At 42.0% G+C, this 17221-nt stretch overlaps 2 protein-coding genes across 4 annotated transcripts; both read left to right on the plus strand.

Moving 5' to 3' along the window:
* Positions 1-1420: 1420 nt before the first annotated feature.
* Positions 1421-5981, plus strand: FAM136A (family with sequence similarity 136 member A). 3 transcript variants are annotated; one of them, XM_036874004.1, is made up of 3 exons: positions 1421-1583; positions 2508-2648; positions 4467-5981. In XM_036874004.1, the coding sequence occupies exons 1-3, from the start codon at positions 1497-1499 to the stop codon at positions 4653-4655; spliced, it is 417 nt and encodes a 138-aa protein (XP_036729899.1). In that variant the 5' UTR covers positions 1421-1496; the 3' UTR covers positions 4656-5981. The 3 variants fall into 3 exon arrangements, with proteins under 3 accessions (XP_036729899.1, XP_036729901.1, XP_036729902.1); XM_036874006.1 differs by having other exon boundaries at positions 1449-2409; XM_036874007.1 differs by lacking the exon at positions 1421-1583 and adding an exon at positions 1596-2415.
* A 1497-nt stretch (positions 5982-7478) lies between these two features.
* On the plus strand, positions 7479-16848 carry SNRPG (small nuclear ribonucleoprotein polypeptide G). The gene is made up of 4 exons (XM_036872694.1): positions 7479-7598; positions 10872-10894; positions 11816-11940; positions 16638-16848. The coding sequence occupies exons 1-4, from the start codon at positions 7567-7569 to the stop codon at positions 16686-16688; spliced, it is 231 nt and encodes a 76-aa protein (XP_036728589.1). The 5' UTR covers positions 7479-7566; the 3' UTR covers positions 16689-16848.
* The last annotated feature ends 373 nt before the right edge of the window (positions 16849-17221 follow it).

The raw sequence follows: 17221 nt of genomic DNA on the forward strand, positions 1-17221 counted from the left end.
CCAAAGCTTCACGCTGTTTCACACTCTGTTCTGTTCAGGCAGCTCCCCGTGCCTGGCATGGCATTCTCTTCACCGTCTCGTGTGCCAGGCAAAAACACCCCACTTGTCGTATCCTCTAAGGAAGATTTCCTGAGACACTTGGACTGTTCACTTCCTTCTTGCCAGCCGCGGTCACCCCGTATTAGCACATCTCTTCCAACACTACCTGTCTGCCCCCTTCACCCTCACCAAGGCTCCCCTGTGGACCCTCGCCTAGCACGCACCAGCTACAGTTGTCCCTTGGTATCCGCGGGGGGGTTGGTTACAGGACCCACTGCGCATACCAAGTCCTGACGCCGACACTCAAGTATCATAGTCGGCCCTCCGTATCTGCGGATGCGGAACCCACGGATACCGAGGGACGACTGCATGTGTTTAATCAATGAATACATAGAACAGTAAAGTTGGAGGTGGGGTGGGGCATTCCTGATAGAACTGCTCCAGGAGCTCAGAAACAGCCCACTGTTACTGGCGTATAAATGCTTCATTGTTGATTGAATATCTGTAGCCCCTGCGTTGCTCCTTTGAGGTTAATAATTTCTTATTAGAAATAAATGCATAAACATACATCTACCGACAATCCAACAGTTCCACTTCTAGATATTTACCCAAGAGAAATGGACATCTATGTCTACAAAAGACTTGCTCAAGGATGTTCATAGTCACCACTTTATTCAGAATAGCTAATAACTGGGAAAGACCCAAATGTCCATCAACAGAGGAATGGAAAAACAAATTGTTGTATGTCCATTCAACGGAATACTATTCAGCAGCAAAAAGGAACTGAAGATAAGGCTCAATCTCAAAAGCGTTATGTTAGGTGAAGAAGCCAAACCCCCCAAAAAAGTACATAGGAATGATTTATAAATTCTAGAAAGGGAAAGTGTAATCTGTCGTGATAGAAAGCGGATCAGTGGTTGCCTGGGGTCTGGAGTGGGGAGATAGGGGGAGAATGGGCGGGGATTGACTGGGAAAGGGCAAGGTTTGTTAAAACACATCAAGGTGTTTACATCTAAGATCTGCGCACTTATCTGTTATGTTAATTATATTAAATATTTTTTCACTTTTTTTCAGCGGAGATTGGCACAACATTGTAAATACTTCAATTTTTAAAAATAAATACATAAAAATAAATGTAAAGAACTTTAAGGAAGAGAGGGGAAGAGGGACGGAGGGAGGTAGAGGGGAAAATGCAGTCTCGGAGCTTGCACCGCCGGCGGAGGTGGGCGAACCAGGTGAAGAAGGCCGAGAGGTGGGCGGGGACTCCGGTTGGGGGGCCAGGGAGCGCGGGCAGAAGCTAGCCGCCGGGCGTGCACTTGCTCCTCTCGGACGCTAGGCGGCGGCGTGGGCCCGGAAAGGGCGCGCCGCGGTGACCCGGGAAGCGGCGGCGAAGGGGCGGGCTCGTGCCCGGGAGTCCATGTGGGCGCCGGCGCGGCACTGAGCAGCGCGGGGTCGCCATGGCGGAGCTGCAGCAGCTCCGGGTGCAGGAGGCGGTGGACTCTATGGTGAAGAGTCTGGAGAGAGAGAACATCCGGAAGATGCAGGTAGCGGGTCGGGGGCCGACCCGGGGGGAGCCAAGGCGGTCCGGGATTCCTGGCCCCTTCCCGCAGCCGCCGCACGATCCCCAGCGCCACTGCCTCCCTCCCCGCAGACCCGGGTCGGGGTGTCCCTGGGGTCGTCGCGGCGTCCTCGGAAGCTCGGCTCACCCTCAGACAGAACTTCTGGAGCTTCGGCTGAGCGGATGAAATCTGTGCTCCCTCGCCATGCGCAAGGCCGTTTGGCCCCCAGGCCAGGCCGGGGGAGGGGGTGTCCCCTGGCCAGGGTTAAGAAGACCCTGGTGTAAGATGTTCGGCCTCCCCGACCTTCCCCACTTGCGGGGCCCCTTCTGCAGGTGAGCAGCCAGAGGCCCGGAAAGAGCACGGCCAGCGTGAAAGACCGGAAAGGGGACTGCGCTCGGCCTCCTCCATGGCCAGGTCATGCCCGGTTCTGTTGCACCGAACCTGGCTCCACGCAGCGCTGGCTTATATGCTGTTCCGCTTTGATCTCCTAAATGTTTTGTGGCTGCTGGTCCTGCTTCCCTAACCGGATTGTGGGTTTTCCTTGTAAAGGTGCCCCTGGAGTCAGTGGACCAGTTGCCCCCTGTTGGAATGTAGGTTACTAGATTGCTGACCTCTGAACCCTGTGGTTTAGGCACCAGGTTTTCAGAACTTGGCTTCATCTGACCCTCCACCACCTTCCCTGTCCACCCAACCTTCGATTCAACAAGTGCCAATGAGCTAGCGGCAAGGAGGCTGTGAAACACTACGCTAGGCACCGAGGATAATGTTCCCGTTCGTGGTTTTAAGGTCCTGATGTCTATTCTAAGGAGAGGTGCGGGTATGATGCTTCTCCTAGCCTCTGTTGCACTCTGTGGTCATCTCTGTCCCGGAGGCTTTCCTACCTAACCTCCCTCTGCCCTCCCCCCACAGGGCCTCATGTTCCGGTGCAGCGCCGGCTGTTGTGAGGACAGCCAGGCGTCCATGCAGCAAGTGCACCAGTGCATTGAGCGCTGCCATGCACCTCTGGCTCAAGCCCAGGCCCTGGTGACCAGCGAGTTGGAGAAGTTCCAGGTGAGGAATATCCCAAACAGCTGACTCTAGCCCTTGATGTTGCTCTTTTGCAGATGACAAGCATTTGTTCAAAACTCTTAGCTTTAGTGTCTTGGTTCTGTGTTAACATTTGTGACAGTCCTATGGCCAACTACTCTTTACGCAGTTTCAAATTTTGGAAAAAGTCCTGGAGATTGAGTGCTGTAAAAATTTCCCATAGAAACAATGTAAAAGGGAGTTAACCAAGGGAGTTCATGACCAAGAGCCTTATGTTTTTTTCCCCCATAGATATCAAATATATATGTATACTGTACAGTATAAAGCTTTCTAAAACATATTAATTCATTCTTACAACAGCAGAATCCCCAGGAAAGTGGAATGGGCCAGTCTTTAAAGCGTACAGATTAGAACAAGATCCTGCCATCATTTTGTGGATATACCCACCCAGGATGCTCCTACTTGCTACACCCAGGGGGCAGCTCCTGTGTCACTAAAGAGTGGCCATTTATATGAAGCATTATTATTGTTGACTCACTGATGCCTGACTCACAAGCCTCTTTGAGGTCACTAGGAGCCCCCCTACAGTATCCCTCTCTGGAGCAAAGGGTATCCACAACTTCCTTTTACTCCCTTCCTTTGGATATACTTTCCTGGAACTTGGGGAAGCAGGGCCCACCTCTGAACCAGTTTTCATAGCCTGGGATTCTGTTCAAATGGAAAAATTATATCTAATGTGATACATTTTTACATTCTATATAAAATTCTTCAAAATTACTGACACTATAAAAGAATAACTTCTCCAAGATCATAGAACTTCAGGGGGTTTCTTTGTGTTTGACACCTTATTTTACAGATAGGGTCTTTCAAAATTTGATTCTTGAATTACTGTACAACTTTCTTCTTCCATTCACTTTTCACTGCTCCAATCAGACTTACTTTTCCACTGTGCCAGACCACTCTTGCCACTCCCCTCCATGGGAGTGGTCAGTTCTCATTCTTCATCTTACTCAACCTACCTGCATCATTGACACAGTGGGTTACTCTCCCCCTCCTTAAAAATCTGTACTCAGCTGGCCACCAGGATAGGATGGTTCACTCTCCTGGTTTTCCACCTCTCTCCCTCTCTCCTTTCTTGTTCTCATTTACTGTTTTTTTCCCTCTCCAACCTCTGAAGAGCACTGGAGTGCCCAGGGCTGTCCTTGGATCTTTTTTCTTTTCAATCTAGTTCTCTACTGATAGCAAATATCATCTATATGCTGACAACTCCTACATTCATATCTTTAGACCAGCTTCACTCCTGATCTCCAGATTCATATATCCAACTGTTTCCCCCAACATCTCCACTTACTTATTTTGTTTGTCTCTCTTCCCTCACTGGAATATCAGTTCAATGAAGGCAAGAACTTTATCTGTTTTACTCATTGCTGTATTCCCCAACATTAGAAGAGTCCCTAGCACATAGTAGATGCTCAATAAATATTCGTTGAATTGAGTATTTTTCTGTAGCAAGGACAGACCTTATAAAATCAAGGTGTTTGAAAGTCTGTAGTTGAGTAACAGTAGCCTCTAGTTCCTTCTCACCTCCTGGAAGGGGCTTCTGTACAATTTATTCTATTATTCACCTGCTTTCTAGTGATGCTTTCCCTGGGCCCTCATGGTGCCACCCTCTGTTTCAATCAGGACAATCTTGGTTAATTGCACAATAGTGTCACTTTAATTGATCAAGATAATCCACGTAATACGTAGAAAAATACATAGCACAGAGCCTGGCATGTGATAAGCATTTGGTAAATAAAGGTCAGCCTTTCAGTTCCTCTACCCTTTTCCCTCTTGCCGCAGGACCGCCTGGCCCGGTGCACTATGCATTGCAACGACAAAGCCAAAGATTCAATCGATGCGGGGAGTAAAGAGCTTCAGGTGAAGCGGCAGCTGGAGAGTTGCGTGACCACGTGTGTGGATGACCACATGAACCTCATCCCAACCATGACCAAGAAGATGAAGGAGTCTCTCTCATCCATTGGGAAATAGATGTCTGCTATTGGCCATCGGGGCTGAAGGCAGGAATCTATTTAAAAAGAGAAATGGGGATTTGGGTTTTCTAAAGAAAGTTTATGAATGAGGAAATTAAGGACGGCAGCAAGTTTAAGGCCTATATCACTTGCCTCTGGACACTGGTTCCTTTGTGTTTGAAACCTAGAAACTGAAAAAACCTGGTGCTAAAGTTGGGGTCAGAGATAGCACAGGAGAGTTTTTGTGAGCCTGAATTTCACGTGGCAAGTGCTTATCCTGGCAACAGGGAGTCTCCCTTGTACCAAACCAGAGCCCTCCAAGGTACCAGATTCTCTTAGTACACAGATACCAACAGGCTGGCAGGTTCATCTGACCTGCTTATGATCTGGTGGAGTGTGAGGAGAGATGTTTCTATTTGTTGCCAACCTCCTGTTTACCAGAAGGATCACTACAACATTTTCCACAAACTGGAAATAAAACAAAATCCATGAGGTCACTAATTTAGAAGGGGAAAGGGGGCTTCTGGGGATTTGTTTTGCGTGGTTTTGTTTTATATGCAAGGGCATGAAGCTACTTTAAGATATAGAGTTGGGAGAGGTAGTTTCGATAAAAACTTTGAAAGGGTCCTTGTGGATATTCATTTCTAGCCATCAGGATGTGGATGCGCATTTCTTAAAATTCTCACACATGACATTTTTCAGCCTGGAGACCCTGCAAAAATATAAGAAGCGCTATCACACTGGTAGGGGAAGCAAACCTTCCCTCTGACTGGCAGCCATGATGAGCCCTGAGGCTGTCAGCAGCAGAGTCAGCCGAGTGACAAGACAATCTTGCAGTGACACTCACCCTTGAAGGGAGAGGGGATTTTGATTGTGCTATATGCTAGTATTCAAGAATGAACAGTGAAAGAGGAATTGTTAGCTGCTTAATTAAGAGAGTTATGAAGTACTGGCTTTGGAAAAATCTGGTTTGCATAAAACAAAATAGAATGAAAGCCAAAACCCAGTATTGCTTACTTTGCCCCCTGTAATAACAGAGCTCTGTTGAAACAATCCCTTGGCAACACGAAGGTCAAAGGAGAAAAAGTAAGCAACTCAGGGGCAAGCTGTGACTCCTTTAGAGCAAAAAACGGGACAGCCCTCCGTTACCAAATGCTAATTTTGCGACATGCGTTGTTCTTGCCCCAGTTCTGGCACCTTATCGTTTTATTAAGGACCTTGTTGTGTTTTTACCAACTTATTACTTGAAATGATAATGTAGCCTGTCTGTTTGCTGTTTCAAGACTGTGATATATTTTCCTAGTGGTTTGGTTTTAAAAATACATAAGACTTAATTTTTCTTCCACTATTGTGTTTCTTTCCTTATATCTGGGCAGTGAATATATAACTTTGTCAGGATGCTTCTCTTTGTAATGTGTGAAATAAATTTAAGAGGTCCAGGGGAGTGAAAATTAGTTATATGTTATGGTTCGGATGCTTGTAAATGGGAAGAACTTTGAGGGCATGCTAGGACACTACAAATTGAAGTCCGTTAATGTAAAAAGAAACTATAAGGCTGAAAAAGAAATTCAATATCCACATCAGGTCTCTAGCTTCAACTAAACACTAACAACAAAAAATGGAAAAGACAGACAGTTATGACCCCTCTAGAGAAAATGCAATGTCTGGGATTTTGAGTACCAAGAGGGTACGAAATAGATGATGAGTTTAAGTCTTTACTATCACTGGTATTTAAATAGAGTCATTCCTGAACATTAGGGATGAACTGAATCTTGTAGAACCATCCCCTACTTAAAATCACTAATGCTTTTCTATTTTGGCCTAAGTCTCCTATAATCCCAATTGTATCTGATTCATAAATGTGGATCCACCTATTTTGGATAACTAGGAACAAGTCAGAGACCACTTTTTACACCTACACTCTTGACTTGAAAATCAATACCTCGTATTAGAGATCGTTTGTGTTCGTATTAGAGATCATTTGTGTGCTGCACTTCACGTTTTATACAGAGAGACAATGTATGTTAAGTGGGGTTTTGGAGGCATTGTTAACAAGCATTGCAGGACCGACCATGGGGAATACACTTCTGGGCTCTAGATTCAAAGTCTTGGAAATTGAGGCCAAATCACCCTCTCTTATGGTGCAGAGGTCACTCACTGAGCTGTTACCAGAACCCTAGACTTAGCATGACATTCTCCTATGGGAGTATAGGCAAACCTCCGAGATACTGCAGGTTCTGTTGGAGACCACCACAGTGAAGCAAATGTCTCAATAAAGCAAGTCACATGAATTATTTGGTATGATCACAGATCACCATAACAAATGTGATGAAAAAGTTTGAAATACTGTAAGAATTACCAAAATGACACAGAGACACCAAGTGAACAAATGCTGTTGGAAAAAGAAAAAATGGCACTAAGAGATTTGTTAGACTCAGGGTTGCCACAAACCTTCCTTCTGTTTAAAACAAAAACAAAAACGCAGCATCTGCAAAGCACAACAAAGGGCAGCGCAACAAATGGACATATCCCCACACATGCAAAGAAATATTAGGGGCCCACTCCTCTAGAGCTTATTTTCATTTGGTACATATGAATAAGATAAATGTTGCAACCCACAAAGACGGGATTAACCGGTGTCCTTCCGAAGCTAGAGGCGCACCCCGATTTTACAGAAGGGAAAGAACGGGCTCCTGAAGGCCCTTTCCCTCCGTCCTGGCCAATCGCTGGTGACGCAACCGGAAGCTTGGGACTGATCGACACGCTCAGGCCTTCCCTAAGTATCGCGAGGTGAAACGGGAAAGCGGCCGACCATCAATTGGCTAACGGGATCAGTGACGTCAGACGCAAAGCGCCGGGCCTACTGCCGGAGCGTGAGGGACGACTCGAATTCCGTTTGGAGGCATCTTTGAGCTCCTCGAGTAGACATCATGAGCAAAGCTCACCCTCCCGAGTTGAAGAAGTAAGTATGAGTGAGGGCTGCGCCCAAATGGCGGCTTATTTGTGTGCCTCGGGTTCCTTAGATCCTCCGCCACTCCCGAGAGTGCGCCTGGCGTGCGTCTTCTGGTCAGTAGATCCGGGCCAGTGTCCCGCGCTTCGGGACCTAAGACCCGCTCAGACGTAGCATTTCGGCGCGGTGGGCAAGGTTACCAGAGGCAGCAAGGCGCCTCCGTCCGCCGAGTTACATTCCAGGCCCGAGCTCCAGGCCCCGTCTCCCGCACGCTCTCGCTCGTTACTTGAAGATCTCGAATGCCACCCTTTGTTGAACATCTTGACTAGCATCATGTTCTAGATAAGGTGGCTGGAGAGTAATTCTATAAGGAACTGAGGAGATGGGTGGAATGGAAGTGTTTGATAGTATCTGAGGAATCAAAAGCCGCCTTAATCTTAGAGTGTGTTTGTAGCTGTTTCTTTGAGCTTTAACTTAGAAATCACATTCCTTTTTCTTGTTTTCTTGTTCTTAGGTTAAACTTGAGTATCGTGTGATATCTTGCTCTGTTAACAGAGCTGTGTGAAAATATTCATTTTTTCTAATTAGAGAAGGCTAGGTTGTTTGGGGGGCGGGGGTGGGGTTTGAACCCAGTAAAGTCAACTCAAAGTAGGATATTCCTACTTTAGATAATGCCCAGTTTAAAGTTTTAGCGTCCTCAAACACTCTTGGCTGAACTTAGCATGGTCCATGTTTCCTAAGTAACTTCTCTGTCTTGTTTATACTATGTAATGCCAGAATTCTGCGTGTAGTAGTTGGATAGCACAAAGGATGGAAAATTGGTCCAGGGATCAGTTTGTGAGGCAGCCAGCCATCTGGTCTGCCGTGTGTACAGTTCATTTATTATCAGCCCCATAAAGAAGTCAGACTTCAGGAAGAGTTCATATTTAATGATTTTACACTTAAAGGCACATTTGTATTGAAGCCATCTTTTGTGCGAAAACTCCGTGTGTATTTTAGTTGGATCTGTTATTTAAGACAATTATTAAATCATAAGCCTAACATTAAGAAAAACAAATTATTGCCGTGAAAATGCTTACCCAAGTTATCCTTTTATTGGTGAGCTGGTAAAATCTTACGTGTCCTTTGGCTTCATCAGGAACTGGTGAAATGGTAATTATTTTTTAACAGAAGGACCATTCTCTATTTGTAAGGTTTCCTTTTTGATTCTTAAGACATTATTTGAGAATTTCAGAGGATGAAACTAGTTTTAACACCTTTCTCTTCTTATCTCTAGATTTCATGAATTGTGAAATCCTGGCAGGTCTGCCTCCAAAATGACTTAATTTTTTTTCTTCCTTTACTTTCTCACAAATAACCATCTTTTACACTTTTATACCATCCTCCTGGTTTAGCATAACTCAGTGGTTCTTTTTTTTTTTAAAGAATCAATTTTATTTATTTTATTTATTTATTTTGGTTGCGTCGGGTCTTCGTTGCTGCACGTGGGTTTTCTGTAGTTGTGGCGAGCAGGGGCTACTATTCATTGTGGTGCCCAGGGTTCTTCTTATGGTGGCCTCTCCTGTTGCGGAGCACAGGCTCCAGGCGTGCGGGCTTCAGTAGTTGTGGCACACAGGCTCAGTAGTTGTGGCTCACGGGCTCTAGAGCGCAGGCTCAGTAGTTGTGGCACACGGGCTTAGTTGCTCCGCGGCATGTGGGATCCTCCCGGACCAGGGATCGAACCCGTGTCTCCTGCATTGGCAGGCGGACTCTTAACCACTGTGCCACTAGGGAAGTCCCCTAACTCAGTGGTTCTTAACTGAGGGGATGGGAGTCTGGTTCTATCAGCATCTAGAAGGAAGAGGCCAGGGTTGCTGTGAAAACTTTCTACAGTGCACTGGATATCATGCAAGAACAGAATTATCGGGCCCCAGATTTCAGTATGCTGAGGTTGAGATACCCTGGCCTAACCAAATTCTTCGTCCTGCTCTTAAAAGTCAATGCCAGAGTAGTCTTTTTTTTTTTTTTTTTTTCTTCCAGTTTTTTTGAGAAATAATTGACATACAGCACTGTGTAAGTTTAAGGTGTATAGCATAATGATTTGACTTACACATGCCACAGTAGTCTTGCCATTGGCTGGTTCTGCTGCAATAACTTATTGCTGTATACATAACAAAGTCCAGATTTCTTGACCCAGCATTCAAGCTCCTCCATCAGAAATCGAGGCACCAAATATTACACACACTAACATTTGAGTGCTGTGTTCTCCAGCCAAACTGAACCATTTGATTTTGCTCAAACTTTTTCACTGCTGTGTGACTTTGGAAATTTTACTTAACCTTTCTGAGCCTCAGTTCCCCATCTATTAAATGCTGATAATTATTATTAATTTGTATGTATGTAATTTATAAAAGCCATCATAGGATTAAATAAGCTCATGTGTGTTATATTTGTTTTATATAACATATCCTATTAAAATAGATTATTTTATATATCATACTGTGTCTTTTTATTTGTAAAAACCTATCTTCTTGCACCTTCTGTCAGGCCCTTTCTCTTATTTATCTTTGAATTCTCCCATGATTTATATTAAAATTGAATGAAATTTCATATTTTTTAGCCTATAACTGGAAGAGGTAAAAACTGGTTTGACTACATGTCTTCATATTCTCATACTACCCTGCTGAGATGGAATTTCCTTGTTTAATTCAGATTATTTAAAACTTCAAAATATGCATTTATTTTGCTAAAGCGTAATTATGTGTTGAAGACTATCCTGAACACTTAAGATTGATGTTTAATATTAAATAAAACAACACTACGTATTGTCTCAAATATAAAATAAAATAAAATACCTATTGGATTGGGTATAGTTTGATTACCTTCTGGTTTCTTCACAACTTTGTTTGGTTTTGGAAATAACTAAAAATATAACTAAATCTTTGTTTTTCTGTTATGGTTGTAAAATCCTGTCATTGAAAGTTAGGTCAGTATTGAACAACAAGAATGGTTTGTAATTCACATCAGTATAAAGATGCAATTTAACGTACATTAATATATTATAAATCCATTCCATTTTTGTTTATTATCTTCCCCTTAAATCACATTGCTCGGTTAGTATAAGTACTAACTGAGGTAGCCCATCACTCTCTCATCCTTTACCACAGTACAGTTTTTACTCTTAAATTTCATTATTCCTATTGTGTATATTTTAACAGATTATCTTGACTATACCTACTTTTGTGCTTACTTGTGCTTAAATTTTTTTAATTAGTTACATAATCTTTACCCCTTTTGCTTTTTCAGATTTATGGACAAGAAGTTATCATGTAAGTCTTTTTGGTTTTTTATTATCGGGTTTTTTTTTTTTAATATTCCTTTTTACATGTGCCTTGGCGGTATATAATGTTTGAAGGAGCAACATTATAAAAATTCAAAGCACACAGAACCTCTAATTCATATCCATTAATTAAGCAGGTTTATCAAAATTCTAACTAGACAGTTTTATTTACTTAATTTCTGATACTTAGTAAGTTTCACAGTACTTCAGACTTTTCATTATTTCATATAAGCCCTCTCTCACTTTGATAAATTTAACAGTATTTTCTATTTTATATTTGAAAACTTAACTTTTTTCCTTTAAACAAAGGACAGACAAGGACTAAAAATCTAACCTGTACAGTACTCAAAGTATATAGGGGTTAAGACCACGGCTTTGGGGGCAAGCAGCCTTCAGTTTGAGTTCCAGCTGTACCCCACAGTAACTGTATAATCTTCAACCAGTTACTTAAAAATGCTATACTTCAGTTCCTTCATAAAAAGTCAGGATAATTCTACTTTATAGGATTCTTATAAGTTTAAATGTGGAAGTAAATGTAAAATGTTTAGCCCAGTGCTTGGCACATAGTAAAGATAGTAGATTATACATCTCAAATACCTGGGTTTTATCTCACCTAATTTTTTTTTTTTAATGTATTTATTTGGTTGCTCTGGGTCTTTAGTTGCGGCAGGCAGGCTCCTTAGTTGAGGCAGGTGGGCTCCTTAGTTGCGGCATGCGAACTCTTAGTTGTGGCATGCACGTGGGATCTGGTTTCCTGACCAGGGATCAAACCTGGGCCCCCTACATTGGGAGTGCAGAGTCTTAACCACTGCGCCACCAGGGAAATCCCTATCTCACCTAATTTTTAATGAATAGTTGAGTTGATAATTAATGGTCAGTTTTATTAAAATGTCTTTTTCCCTTTACACAGTGAAATTAAATGGTGGCAGGCATGTCCAAGGAATATTGAGGGGATTTGATCCCTTTATGAATCTTGTGATAGATGAATGTGTGGAGATGGCAACTAGTGGGCAACAGAACAATATTGGAATGGTGGTAAGTAAAGACACAAGATTTCTCTTAGAGATTTCATTTTTCTTTTGGAATAAGCATTAACGTCCCTTCTATCAAACTCTTAGGTTAAACTGAAGTTAGGCAAATTTCAGGCAAGATTAGACATTCCATCTCCCTTTTAGTTTAACTTAATGACAGTTATTCAACTGTGATAATATCCCAGTTACCTGTAGGTTAGATCTGAATCTTACACAGAACCCACTGAGGTCCTTAGACTTGAAATGGCTGTTAGAAATCATTTTTGAGCTTTATTCTATAATAGAGACCCATACTTCTTCCTTCATTAGAGCGGTAGTTTTCAATCTTAGTTGTATTTTAGAATCAAATTAGTCTGGGATGCAGCCTAGAGTTTTTTAAAGTTCCCAGATGAAATGGTACAGATGAACTTATTTGCAAAGCAGAAATAGAGACAAAGATGTCGAGAACAAATTTATGGTTACGGGGGCCGGCAGGCAGGGGTGATTTGGGAGATTGGGATTGACATATATACAGCACTGTGTGTAAAATAGATAACTAATGAGAACCTACTGTATAGCACAGGGAACTCAATACTCTGTAATGGCCTCTATGGGAAAAGAATCTAAAAAAGAGTGGATATATGTATATGTATAACAGATTCACTTTGCTGTACAGCAGAAACTAACACAACACTGTAAACCAACTATACTCCAATAAAAAAAATTTTTTTTTAAAGTTCCCCAGGTGATTCTAATGTAAGGCAAAGATTAACCAGTGATTCAGAGCATTTACAATCAATTAGTCATTGAGGAGTTTTTTTAAAAGCAAGCAAACAAAAATTATGCCTAGAGTCCACCTCAAAGCAATTGAAACTGTATCTCTAAGGGTGCTGCTCTCTTTTTTTGTTAAAAGATATTGTGTAATTTTAATGTGTAGTGAGGATTACTGCTTATCAAACTTTAACATGCCATGAATTCCCAGGAAATCTTGTTAAAATGCAGATCCTAAGGTAGGTATGGGATGGAACCTGAGATTTTGCATTTCTAACAAGTGCCCATTTGATGCAGATCTGCCAGGTCACAGATCACACTTTTGGGATTTAATTGTATATATAATTAGCCTAGATTTTCTGGTTTATCACACTCAAAAAGTAGTCAAGGTAAAAGTTGCAAGGGATACAATGACAGCCATTCACATGGAAGAAAATAGGAGGAAAACAGATGCTGACTTCTTAATCATAGGAGCAAACATTTCTGCATTCAGTAGGCCATAGTGGTATGACTACTGAAGAACAGTTTTTGATGTTTGTCAACAAGACCCAGACTTTGAATTCCACTCTGCCCAACACAGGACAATATACCCAGTAAGTGTTAAGTCTGAGTTACTTGGGCAAGGTGAATCAAAACAGACAACTTAGCTTTAGCAAATCATTGAGCATGTAGACCTCTAAGAGGTGGTAAGAGTTCCTAATCATTAACCTTGATTTTGCCTCACTTTTTAAAGTTTGAGCAGTAAAAGGGTGTAATTTTTTAATCACCCTTTCCAAGGCTTGTGTTATTGCTTATTTCAAGTGTATTTCCATTACTGCATTTTGAAAAGCAAATCAGTAGTCAGGATTAGAGAAACAACTTGGAATCGCTAGCTATGAGACTCCCCGCCCACCCCCACACGTTTCATGTAAGCCTGCCTTCTTTCCAGGTACAGTCTCCTTGAGCTTCTGTTAAAAATGAATAAAAGTATGGGCAAATCATTAGCAGCAGTTTCTTATAAAAATAGTTTTAAAATACCCCAAGATTTCCCCCTAGCAATTCCTTTTACAGATTAGGAAATCTTCATTCTAATAGAGGGTAGATTAGGATTTTGGTTCATATCTCAACAAATTTGCTAAAAAAGGATTCAAGAAGGAATTGACATCTAAAGTTCTTAACTTGGGAAGATAACTTTTTAGAGAATGTATGGCACTTCTCGGAATTTTTATCAGAGAAGGAATTGAGCCTAGATCATGGGTCTTTCTCATAATTTTCTCCCTAAATTTTGATGGGCTTAATTTTCTTTACACGGAAATTGGTTAAAAGCAGTGTCCTCCCAAGTCGTTCAAATAATGAGCACCTACTTACCGTGTTAGGCAGTCTGCTACTCCACCTCTGATGGGTGTTGTGTGACTAAAAATTAAAGTCTTGTGTTAGTAGGTGCTAATTCTTGTGGCTGAGTTCACTGTGAAAATGAAATAATGATACTATATCAATCGTCTTTAATTTAAAAAACAGTGTAAAGAAAATGGAAGGATGGCTTTTCTAAGGAAAAGAGGGGAAACAAGTTACAGTTTTGTTTTTTCACAAGTTGTTTGGCTAAGGAGACAGCTATGTTGGCTTCGTTATTCCCTTGTCCAATCAGTGACCCATTGAGGCCATTGAAATTACTTAATATTATTAAATTAAGAATAGTATTAAGAATGTGTGTATTCTGAAGGGGGGGTAATTTGTTTTGGGGATCTGTCAGGTGGATAATTACATAACAATGTCTCGACTGGCCTCTTATCTTTTGAGACACCCCCAGAGTAGTCAGCAGCCTCAACTCTGTCTTATTCCCTAAAGATTCGGCTCCACTCCAAGGTTCCCCTAAGAATGTAGTAAAAATTGTGTCTTTTTTTGATGCTACATATTTCAGGTGATCAGGCTTTGTGCTTCTGTAGCTCCATATTATGTTTGTATTCTTTATTAGGCAGTTGTGCCCTTGCAAGAGACTTAAAAAGCCTGAGCAACACTTTGCCAAAACTTAGTATTGAAGCCCAATGAAGGAGCAATATGGAATTCGGGACCTGATGGTTCCAGTTTGATTTGGAGAATGGGGCCTCGAGCACAGTGGGAAAAGAGGTAGAGCACTGCACGACGGAGGTGTTCACGACAAACCTTAACTGTGTATTATGTGAGAAGGCAAAGAAGTGTGTGATACCATTTTAGAAAATGTTGATGAAAGTAGTGGTTTTGTTTTTTAATGATGGCAAAAAGGAAAAGCCCGCAGATCTGAAAATCTTAGTTACCTGAAATAACTTCTCTCCACCACCCTTCACGTCTAGGGAAAGTGTCAGAAAGGGACAAATTTAGGAGGGAGCTAGGAAAGAAGCCTACTTGTTTTTCATGCTTTTATCAGTGAGATGTGATGTTCATCATCTGTTGCAAATAAGCCAGCAGTTTAAAACTCTTGAGAACTAGGTAATCATGTTGTTTAGCTTTCTTCTTTTCCTGACTTGTAAGAAGAGTAAGAGTCTGTAGTTTCCTTCAATCCCCATCGTCATTTTCAGGGCCTTGTTCTCTTTAATGCAGCTCTTTAATTCTTTGCCACCTTCTCACCATACTCATTGCTGTTTGTCTCTGCCAGGCTCCAAGACACTTTCCCACCTGTCACGTTCCTTTCCAGTCTGTCAGCTGCGGTAATCACATGGAGGTTCATTTGTTTACTTAACAGTACTTGCTGAACCTTTTGTGTGCCTGCCACAGCTTAGGCACTGGGGATGGTGCACCAAGCAAAGTCCCTGCCTCATAGAAATGACACTGGAGTGAGGAAGATAGTAAATAATAGTGTATGTAATAAATAAAAGCAAGTAGAATGAGAGGAGAAAAGAACAAGTTACAGCTGTTTTTACACCACCTGCCTACAAGCATAGCTCCACTTTGATCTTACTCAGAATGCCTCCATTTCTAATGAATCGTTCCACATCCCTCATCCCGCTCCTGTCCTTTTCACCTGTCCAGCTCTACTTGAACTGATCTGTGATTGCATTACCTGCAGTCCACCAGGGGCTCCTTATTTTCATAGTCCCCTTCCAGTTTGACTTATTTTTCTATCCCTCTTTACCGGCCATTACCAGCCATTTCATCTATGCTGTCATGAGTATCCTGGCTTATCTTTTATAGAACGGCTACTATATCAGGCACTGTGCCCCTGGGGCCTTTTCTTTATAACTTTTCTTCCTGCCTCTAAGTCTCCCCCACCCCCATTCTCTTATATATGCTTTTGCCAAAACAGTGGTTATTCCCCAGCTCTGAAACTGTCACTGGTTCATTGTTGGTTTCATGATGATTTCCAAACACTTTTAAGATTGGTGTTTGAGGCCTTCTAAGATTAGGTGCAAACTGTCTTTGTTTACCACTTCCTTTCATAACCGTTTACTTTATTCAGATTAGATTTTTCCTTATCCCCTTATACTTTTTCATCTCAGTTCTGTCTAGAATTTCCTATCTTCCTGTCAAAATTGTATCCAATTTTCAAGGCCCAGCTAAAATGTCATCTTCAGAAATCCTACTTTTTCCAACTTCCATCCTGGTTTGTTCCCTCAATGATCTTATACCCCTAAACTGACTGATGTATTCTACTGTACCTGTTTTTCCCGCTAACTTATGGATCCCTTAGGGGCAGGGATGGGCATTTTATTTGAGTCCTGCAGTTTAAGTGAAATGGGTCACTGGAGACTGGTCTCAAAAAGGTACTTGTTAGCCTTCGGTCTAGATGTGCATCTCATTATGAAGGGCTTAGTGGCTTCATGTCATTATTAAAAGACTGGAATTATTTTGCGTTCCTGTGACCAGGAAAAAAGCCTCACAAACTGACATTTAATAACTGAGAAACCATTAATGATTTGATGAAATCAAGTCATTTTAATCATCATTGATATGTCTGTTAAATGAATTGTGTTCTTTTCAAATTCATTTTCTCTTTCTTAGGTAATACGAGGAAATAGTATCATCATGTTAGAAGCTTTGGAACGAGTATGAACAATGGCTGTCTTCAGAGAAATCAACTGCTTCCACATGTCCCCTCTCCACATTTTACTACAATGAAAATTGGGTCGTGTACATTTTCTTACTGAACTTTTTTGTTAAATAAACTTCTGTAATAGTCAAAAATGCTTTCTCAGCTGTTCTGAACATAGAAGATTTGCTCTTATTCTGATTTTTTTCTATCATGACCTGTTCCTAGTTGTGACTGATTTGTTCACAGGTGTTGTTTTTTGTTTTTTCTGTTTTTTGCGGGGGTTTTTTGGCCATGCTGGGTCTTCGTAGTTGCGTGCAGGCTTTCTCTAGTTGCAGTGAGTGGGGGCTACTCTTTGTTGCAGTGCACAGGCTTCTCATTGTGGTGGCTTCTCTCGTTGCAGAGCACAGGCTCTAGACGCTCAGGCTTCAGTAGTTGTGGCGCACTGGCTTAGCTCTATGGCATGTGAGATCTTCCCGGACCAGGGATCGAACCCGTGTCCCCTGCATTAGCAGGTGATGCTCATCCACTGGAAGTCCCCGAGGTTTTTAATGCA

The sequence above is a fragment of the Balaenoptera musculus genome, chromosome 13 (genome assembly GCF_009873245.2).
Source record: "Balaenoptera musculus isolate JJ_BM4_2016_0621 chromosome 13, mBalMus1.pri.v3, whole genome shotgun sequence".
In the NCBI taxonomy this organism is placed as follows: domain Eukaryota; kingdom Metazoa; phylum Chordata; class Mammalia; order Artiodactyla; family Balaenopteridae; genus Balaenoptera; species Balaenoptera musculus.

What these genes read in the sequence shown, in the direction of transcription:
- FAM136A (XM_036874004.1), top strand. Translation starts at nt 1,497, where the DNA reads ATGGCGGAGCTGCAGCAGCTCCGGGTGCAGGAGGCGGTGGACTCTATG. An exon ending in AGAACATCCGGAAGATGCAG is followed by an intron (nt 1,584 to 2,507) that starts GTAGCGGGTCGG and finishes CTCCCCCCACAG; the next exon opens with GGCCTCATGTTCCGGTGCAG. An exon ending in GCGAGTTGGAGAAGTTCCAG is followed by an intron (nt 2,649 to 4,466) that starts GTGAGGAATATC and finishes CTCTTGCCGCAG; the next exon opens with GACCGCCTGGCCCGGTGCAC.
- SNRPG (XM_036872694.1), top strand. Translation starts at nt 7,567, where the DNA reads ATGAGCAAAGCTCACCCTCCCGAGTTGAAGAA. An exon ending in CACCCTCCCGAGTTGAAGAA is followed by an intron (nt 7,599 to 10,871) that starts GTAAGTATGAGT and finishes TTGCTTTTTCAG; the next exon opens with ATTTATGGACAAGAAGTTAT. An exon ending in AGAACAATATTGGAATGGTG is followed by an intron (nt 11,941 to 16,637) that starts GTAAGTAAAGAC and finishes TCTCTTTCTTAG; the next exon opens with GTAATACGAGGAAATAGTAT.